The sequence below is a fragment of the Gigantopelta aegis genome, chromosome 14, assembly GCF_016097555.1.
Source record: "Gigantopelta aegis isolate Gae_Host chromosome 14, Gae_host_genome, whole genome shotgun sequence".
Classification (NCBI taxonomy): Eukaryota; Metazoa; Mollusca; class Gastropoda; order Neomphalida; family Peltospiridae; genus Gigantopelta; species Gigantopelta aegis.
The window spans coordinates 18,834,224-18,843,726 of NC_054712.1; the positions used below are offsets into that span (position 1 = coordinate 18,834,224).

At 34.2% G+C, this 9,503-nt stretch overlaps 1 protein-coding gene across 1 annotated transcript; it reads left to right on the forward strand.

The window, feature by feature from the left end:
- The first annotated feature begins 314 nt into the window (after positions 1–314).
- On the forward strand, positions 315–9,146 carry LOC121388830 (respirasome Complex Assembly Factor 1-like). Its single transcript, XM_041520344.1, has 4 exons — positions 315–490; positions 6,079–6,182; positions 7,064–7,193; positions 8,054–9,146. The coding sequence occupies exons 1-4, from the start codon at positions 392–394 to the stop codon at positions 8,096–8,098; spliced, it is 378 nt and encodes a 125-aa protein (XP_041376278.1). The 5' UTR covers positions 315–391; the 3' UTR covers positions 8,099–9,146.
- The last annotated feature ends 357 nt before the right edge of the window (positions 9,147–9,503 follow it).

The window sequence follows — 9,503 nt, forward strand, 5'->3', positions numbered from 1 at the left end:
GTTTCCTCTCAAAATCTGTGTGGTCCTTAACCATATGTCTGACTCCATATAACCGTAAATAAAATGTGTTGAGTGCGTCGTTAAATAAAACATTTCTTTCTTTTTTTATTCAGAATTATTGCTACGCCGAGCCTGACTTTTTATTTTAGGCATAATCTGATAACGGACCAGGGAGTGCGCGACTATTGATTACTTCACGATAGATACATATTTCAGCATGTACCCTAAGAAACAAACAAATTCGCGAGCGTTCGTAATCTCTTGCGCTCCTGAACACGTACCAGGGAAGCCATAAAAGCACAGTTCTATTACAGTGTGGCGCAGTACATTTAAACGTGGCCTTAAGGTGAATCAGTCTATCGCTTTTTTGGTAGATTGTTGCAAATAAATCATGACCACGTCTGTTCGTAAACGCAATACAGTCGACGAAAAGGAAAATATATCCATTTATTCAAAAGTATTCACCCCAGATGCAACTTGGAAGGATAAGGTTTGAATCTGGATTGTTTTAATAGGTGTCACTTAATGGTGTATTACTTATGTTTATGTTTTCATCAGTACCCTATTTTCGGGCGGTTTCTAGACGTTTCGTACCCAAACACGTTCGTACCATACCGTTTCGTAACCACTAGCATACCAGTTCGTAACCAATTAAATAATGTCATACATTACACCGAACATTAATTTTTTTTGGTAACATTTAGCAAAAAAATTGTAATAATTACTCAGTATCTTTTATAAGCATTAAATAAGCAATTATATGCTGTGCATCACTGAAGCATGCATTTTCGTAACCAAAAAGCATACCTTTTCGTAGCCAAATTGTAATTTGGTGTCGATTCCACAGTGTAGCGATGGTGTTTATTGTTATGCATACCTGTTCCGAGATATCGATCGGAATATTTTGCAAGACCGATCCTCTTTTCGTACGTATATATGCTCAAAACAAAAACATTCATACACACACATGTGCGCACACGCACGCACATATAACAAAACTATAATAAGATCTGATATCCCATGTTTTTGGAATGTGGACTTTTTTTTAGGTCTAATAATGCCTACATTGTCCGAAATAATACATTTTTGATAGAAGAATACAACTTTTTTGTTTTAATTTATGCCTTTGTTTGGTATGCCTTTGGGTATGAACTGGTATGCCTTTGGGTATGAACTGGTATGCTTTTGGGTACAAACCGGTATGGTACGAAACGGTATGGTTACGAAACGACCTGATACCTTTTCGGGCAGATGTACAACATGGGCTTACATTAGTCCAAGTACTCGAAGTCTGACTGTAAGAGAGCAAGACGGACATTTGGACAGATATCACACTCTCATTATTGCCATAGAAAACTATATCGAAACTGCAATCTGTGCCAACAAAACTAGTCAAAGATTCCCACTAAGCCTTAGGCCAAAAAAGAAAGAAACGAGTTGTTGATCGTCCTTTTGATCACACAAATCAGGGTGGGGGGGAGATTATTATTATTTTTTTCTTTCTGTGAAAAACTTTATAAAACCCTGGAGACCATTTTGTTTGCTGGAATAGCAGCCTTGCAGCGCATTTGTCTGGATGTTGTAGTTCCTTCACTGGCCGCCAGATGGACCTGGTGATGGTTTAGCCCGTTACGGTGCTTACGAAAGTTGAATTGCTGCTATCTCGATGCATTTTTAACAGTTTTAAACAAAATTAAAAATTAAATAAATTCAGGGGCGGGCACATTTTTCAGGTACTGGCGGGGACGATCACCAAATCTTTTTTTTAATTTGGCCGTAGGTCGACGATGCATTAACAGTCATGTTTCGCACACTTCTTTTGACTTTATTTGTTTAACTAGAGCACATTGATTTATTAATCATGGTCTGTTGGATGTTGTTTTGACTTTGTACACAACAGGCCTTTAAGAATTGCGAGAACGATTGTTTTTCGTTTCTGTGCTGCTCACGCAAATGGTTGCATGTACGTAAAAAGGAAATGGGTCATGCAAATTTTCAATTCTCAGAGGCCTGCACAATAAATAAGACATTTCAGACAGAATTTTTTTAATATGATTATATATCTGAATAAGGTCCTTTTATTTCGTTCATCTTTTGAAACTTAAACTTAAGGTTGACGACAATCACTCTTCGCACCCTTAGTTTGGCTTCGTATACAATGTCTTAACGTAATTTCACTTGAAATCTATATTTTGTAGAAGGTACAACTTTTTAATCACAAGATTTTCTTCCAACACATTCAGGTGCTTTGGTAATGTTAAAAAAAATGTGTTTGAAGAAAATCTTGTGATTAAATATTTTTACCGTTTACGAAATATGAATTTCAAGTGAAAATAGGAAAGATATGTTATATTTATTGTATACAAAGCCATCATATTAAAATGGAAAAAAATTAAATCATTAATTTTGATTTAAACATGTATTTAAATTTTTTAATCATGAGCAATATACTGTGAAATTTACATTTATGAAAACTACATTATAACCCTTAAATTGTTTTGTTTAAATCATTAAACTGAAAATATTTCGAAATCTGAGGTAACCGGAAGTCGGTTCACATGGTTTTTACCTAGGTAACCAATTGTTCGGTTACGTGAATTATATTTGCGTAACCTGTGGATTTACCTGATCAGTTACTTCAAAGTTATGCTGAAATTATATTTTAAATACTAAATTTTTAGCTCAAACATAAAGTTAAAACAAAATACAAAAGAAAACGTTTTATAAAACAGTTTCTGTAATGCTTGCAAATCGAAAGAAGTGACTTGTAGATGTTTCTTTTGTTTTCGTACGATCGTAACGTTGTAGATTTATTATTATTATTATTATTATTCACCACTTGCCATCGGGATCGCAAAAAGTAATTTTTAGTTGCCAGAATCTAAAAACCACTGTCCTCGGGCATCGGGCCACCGTATTCTAGAACCTCTGTGCAGCTTGCTGAAGTTAACACTATTACTAGTATTAGCCCAGTACTGAAACAAAATAGATACATTTGGAGGGGAAATGTCGATTCCCTGGTTCCTCTGAAGTATAATGCAAAACACTCAGTCACTCACTGGTGCATGATTAGACTAATATTTTTTTATATAAATAACAAATAACGGCTACCATTTGTCACTGATAATATGTAAAATTTAGTATACAGCAGATTTTTAAAAACCCACCAAAAAACCCAAACAACAAATGTCCAGTTCCTCTGAATTATAAAACAGGCTACTCATTGGTGCATGATTAGATTAATAAAAATAAATCTTATAATAACATAAAAAGAAAGACCACAATTTGACACTGATATTTTGCTGTGGTGATGCTACTTTCACTTTATCGCTGGTACTTCTATACTACAGTGACGTTCCAAATGTTTGTTATTTAAAGCACATTATGCGATGTTAGTAGTTTTCAGCTTTTGTGACATTTTTGCATTTTTGTTTAAGTTAAAACCATTTTGAACCTTTGTAAAATTATGGGCAATCCAATATTATGTCTACATATATTCCTTTAGAAATAGAATAGCAGCAGATTATTTAGGCGCCTTAGCGGTCCGTGCACATATCTTTAAAACTTTTGGCTTGACTCTATACTGAGCCTTTGGTCGCAAGTTACAACAGTTGCAATATACCGTTGTCTACTGGTTTGCCGTGCATCAAGTACTAAAAATCAATCTAAAACATTTTTCGGAATACTAGTAGTATGTCTGCATAAATAAATTTCCTGTAATCGTGAAGTTTGGTAGTTTTAATTTGTGAACATCTACAGGTCACGACGTAACCGATTTGCGGTTCGCGTAAATTTAACTTTGCGTAACCGACACACGAACAGAACGGCGGTTCGCGTGAAATATTGTGCCCTGAAATAGCATATTTTTAGATGTACTTGGACAAGTGAAAAATTCAAAATTTTTTCTATCACTAATGTTTGGGTAGAGTTAAAACCTGAAATATTCAAAACAACGACATTAAAAATAACAGAATCTGAATCAAATGTCTCATATGTGGCATTATATGCAAATGATTTATTTTATTCTCGCCAAAATATGTATGAAGCCCCCAAAAAACCCTACGAAAACAAATTCCTGCCTACTTCTATTTGAAACTTCTGGTCTGAAACGGACAAAATATTTTTTAAATATGGCCTCAAAGGAGGGAGTAAATATGGTATGAAAAAAAAAAAAATTCTAATTAACAACCACCACCAAAAAAACCAACCTATTCTACCTACAGTAACTTGTTTGGTATGATTTCAGAAACACATAATAGAATTTAAAAAAAAAATATTATTATTATTTATTTTTTTAGGTCTAATCTTGTATTATGAAGGCTTACAAAATATTATTAAAACCGTTTTCATGTGTAGAATGGTTTGATAATCGTACGATTCTAAAGATTGATATTGCATATTTTAATACTTAAAATGACTAACAATCTTTGATAGGTGTCATTTTGAAGAATCTTAACAAAACTTGCCTTTATTCCACAACAGTAGCGGTTTTTATTGATGACAATAGACTTGTATGTTATAAGCCAATTATCCCAGCCAGGGGATTGCCATGTGTGTGCATGTTTGTTTGTGTTATAAATCACGTGACACGGTCAGATGTCATTTCGATCGAGGTTATCACACAAAGTTATATAGTAAACGATGAGAGAGATTTAATTAAAAACAATTTGTAAGAAAGATTATTATTTTTAACATTAAAAATATGCGTCAATTTATACATTTCTTTAACATACTAATAGATATTAATTTTGAAAACAATAATCTGACAATTTGTATCTAGGTAACCTAGAAGGAAATAAACTGCGATTGAGTTATGGTTTAGTTTAGACTTCAGCTGGCAGCAAATAGTGTTGATCATACCCTGGAGGCATTAGTTATAAGTTGGCGTCAAAACAACGGGCTGTGTTGTTGATTGTGATAAATGACTACGAATGGATAGCCCAAATGAAACTTTGATGACTTTCCAGGATTTCCATGACCCGTACGAACCTTGTATATTTGGCCACTGAATTACATCAAATTGTTTGTATATTACTATTATTAGTCCGCTATGTTAACAAATCCTATAACTGGCAAATATACTTCTGTATTTTACTAAATCATATTGCACAATCGAGACCTGTGGGTCAGACTAGCGGAGCAATTAACACTGTTACAGCGACTCCTAGCACATGGTGGAATTTCAACGGTGGAACTTCAGACAACGATGAATTAAATGTCTTTTTGATTATGGAGTGACAGACATGCCAAAACATTTAGTAGCCCGGCGGACTACCAGGTTTAGACAACTGGTAGTCCGAGTGAAAAATCGGTAGCCAAAACACCCTGGGCTACTGATACGTTCAAGCCCTGACATATATGTAGATATCTGGGCCATTGAGACATGCAAGCCTTGGTGCCATGTACTGGTGAATTACAGTGTACATGTAAGTACCTGCAACATACAGGTACAGTATATTTCTATGCAGATTTGTTTCATACTTAATTCATACCTGTAGGCGTAGATTATTTTTTAAGAATCAACACCTGGGAAAATGCAATTTGAATATTTTATGCATTCAGGTCAGGAATTCGAACCCATAACTAACAACATGCTTTTACTGGGTAACCCACAATGCCAAACATCTGCATCATTCGTCAAGTAAATATGTAATGTAAGCCATATAAACTTGATACTAGTGATAGATTAATGTATTCTGGCAGAACACTGAAGATTGTCAGAAACTTAGCATACATGTGTATCACGCTTAATACCAGCTATCCACTACTGAGGATTTCTAGACCGAATCATTCAGGTTAGGTCTGAAAGGATCATATTTTTGGGGGGTTATTATTTTTGTAAATATTCTCTGCCATTTTGATTAAAAAAGATAAAATAGTAGTTAATTTAACAGTAACATAATTTGTTTTAATGAATAATGGATTAAGTTGGAGAATGCACTCGGAATTGTATGTTTATAAAAAATGAATAACTCACCCCAACAGAGTTCGTGAATTATTTTTCACGAATCTACACCCCCTTGTACATTCTCCATTACATGTATGTACATGGACTAATCATTGTTCTTTTCTTTTCAGGATGAATTTCTGGATGTCATTTACTGGTTGCGTCAGATCATTGGTGTCATTCTTGGTGTTGTTTGGGGAGTTCTTCCACTCAAAGGATTTATTGGTTTAGCTCTGTAAGTGCTGGTATTCGATGTCATTCTCAAAAGTTCCATTAATTAGATTTATATATATATATATTTATTCTATGATACTGTAAAATACATTAATGTCGAGACTCGTAATTTTTTCCCAAAACAGAAATCACCATGGATGTTCACAGAAATAAATTATTAAGCTTGAAAATATTTTTTTTAATAACATGCATTTTAGAAATTTCAAATACTTCGGCAGTCGAACTTCATCAATGTTCAGTAACAAATTGTGGTGCCCATGTTAATGCAATTTGATTCTAAAGCCCTAAGTATTACAATATATTTAGAGGCCCTAATTTGGTTGGCAAAATGGAGCTTTTGTTCACAGAAAATCGGCACCAGTCGTTGAGTTATTAGTAATAGTGAGAAATCGAAGTCCCCATAATATTTTGGACCTAATCTGATCTTAAAACAAAATCACCTAGCAAACATCAAGACATCGACTTATTTTGTGTCTTACTCACAGCTCACTTAACATCAGTGTATATTTTCTGAACCTTTCCTAATGGAAGTGGAGTGTGATGATTGGTTACAATGTTTTCTCATGAATCTTTACTTCATCTTCTTTTTTATTTTATTTTATCAAACTTCGACTTTTTCAGTTGTAGATTAAGCACACTGGGTTGTTAACTATAATAATATTTTATTTATATAATTAATATTTTGTTATATTGCTTTAATGCACTAGCTTCTTAAAATGATACATGTACTTGTTTATATTTCTCATATTTAAAATTACCAGACTGAGTGTAAATAAAATAAGAATAAAATTTCAAATTAAACAATAAGTATACATCTTTAAAGTATGGCAGAAATGTATTTATGTTGGAAGGTTTATCTAACGTTATTTGTTTTTCTTTTAGTTTTCTCATTATAAACGTGGTAGTAGTATATCTGTACTACAGTAGTTTTCACAAAATAGACGAAGAAGAATATGGTGGAATATCAGAAATATTGAAAGAAGGCCTTATGACATCATTTTCTTCATTTTTGGTAAGATGTTAGATGATATACAGAAGTTCACATATGTTGTTTTCGCTTCCTATTTATTGCACAAGTTTATTTTGCACAAAAATGCGTAGCGGTCAAGTGGTACACGGTATGTTCTTTCGCAAAATAAATGTTTGCAATAAATAGGAAGTGAAAACAATGTATATGAAGTTCTGTATTTATTACATACCTTCTTTTGTTTTTTACTAAAACGTTTTTGAATTTAAAGTCATAACAGCACTTTGTTAAATCTATGATTACATGTAGAACTCCTTTCATGGATTTTTTTAATGTTAAGAATCATACTCTGCAGAAGCCTTGTGTAATGTTTCAAATGTGAAGTGACGTCACTTGTAAATCATATATGACATCATATAAAAGGCGCCAACTGCAGTGAAAAGAAAAGGAATTTCCCATTTAAAAGTTCGGGTCCAGATCACACCTATGTGTGATACAAAATACGTTTATCGCACGGTTTCAAAATGTCTTTATCACTATAGTAAGATTGAATAGGTATGCAGGGCTAGCTCTGGGTGAGCAGAATATTTCGCCAAATTATCACAAAATTAAAGAAACCCGGGGGGGGGGTGGGGGGAGTGCTTGCGTTGCAGGATCGAACCGCCTCAGCTGTTCTTTTCTTGTTCCAACTAGTGTACCACAACTGGACAAAGGCTGTGGTATGTGCTTCCTGTCTGTGGGAAAGTGCATATAAAACATCCCTTGCTTCATTAGAAAAATGTAGTGGGTTTCCTCTGATGACTACGAGTCAAAATAACCAAATGTGTGACATCCAATAGCCGATGATTAATTAATCAGTGTGCTCCAGTGGTCTTGTTAAACAAAACAAACTTCTTCTTTTGCAGGTGGCGTGGATCATTTTTTACTCTGCTCTTCATGCAGACTCCTAGCAGAAGCCGACTGTGGAATTCATTCAAACGCGGCAAGATAGCATTTGACATGAACTGACCAGAACTAGCATCCACTTGTTTACATGTGTACAACAGTTTTCCATTTAACACCGTAGACTGGTCGACGAGCAAAATGGTTAAGATGTTGGTTACTAATCAACGTTAATTCTAGAATTTGTACTTTAGATTCCAACTTCTTTGTAAAAAAAATCTCAACATGTTTGTCAAGTTTTTGTGATCATTCAGACTGCCTTATTGCACCATAAATGTATAAAAACAATCTTTACCAGTGTATAAAGATTAGTAAACCACTTGGTAACCATTTTGACTTGCTCTATACGTATATATAGAGAATAATATATGAGTGGCGGTTAGATACCATTTATCTCACAACTCACAAGTTTTAAAATGTATCTAATGAGCGAAAGCAAGTTTGATACATTTTTAAACGAGTTGTGAGATAAATGATATCCAACAGACACAAAATTACATGACAAATGTATTATTCTATTTCTTACATATCCTCAAAAACCAGGTTTTAAGCAAATTTTGACATCTTTTTTTACTAAAAGTTATTTACAGTCGTTGTACTTGTAGCCGACTTACACGTGACAGGCACATATTGTCAGGTTAACTATATGTCACAATGTAATCGATTTCCATTGCGCTGTTTTTTTATTGGATGTATGGCTTTGGTGACCTGGTCATCACCTAGGAGCAGCCAGTCATAGGTCTTGAAATTGTTAACACACGTACATGTGTAATCATAAATAACACATGGCGTTCTCACCAACGGGTGTGTAAGAAACATGTTTATATAATCGTTCTCTAGCTAGTTCGTTAAAGCATCTAATATTATTCAAGTTATTTTATGTATACAGTGTTCTCGCTGGGTGAATATTAAAAGAGGGCGGCTGGTTGGCACCACACCCTTCAAAAAAAATACTGTTAAATTACGTTACGGTAACTGTCGTAAATGTTTCGTCAATTGCTTTTTCGTACACAACGCGGCTGTTTCCTTTGATGTCCAGTGTGCAGACTGATCGTTGTTTTTTGTGTGGAAAAAAGTGTGCATTTGGAAATAGCGGAAATAGGTGCTGGAAAATAAAGAGGGGCGCTTAAAAATAAAGGAGGGCGGGGAATGTGAAAGGAGGGCGGCAAAATGGAATAGCGGGGCGTGGCGTCCCGCTTAAATAGAGCAGCGAGAACACTGTGTATATGTATTTTACATGTCTGTACCATGGATTATGACTAGCTTGAATTGTATGCCCTCTGGTCTGGTATAGTGGTGAGTAAAGTTCATGTATTTATTGTCATTGTCCATTATGGCAACTCTTTTATTCAGATCATATACACATGTACAGAAATTTTGAATTTAATAAATGATTATAATTATTTAAGTATT

Coding starts and splice junctions, on each gene's coding strand:
- LOC121388830 (XM_041520344.1), top strand. CDS start 392: ATGACCACGTCTGTTCGTAAACGCAATACAGTCGACGAAAAGGAAAAT. Junction 6,183..7,063: donor GGATTTATTGGTTTAGCTCT/GTAAGTGCTGGT, acceptor TTTTTCTTTTAG/TTTTCTCATTATAAACGTGG. Junction 7,194..8,053: donor CATCATTTTCTTCATTTTTG/GTAAGATGTTAG, acceptor CTTCTTTTGCAG/GTGGCGTGGATCATTTTTTA.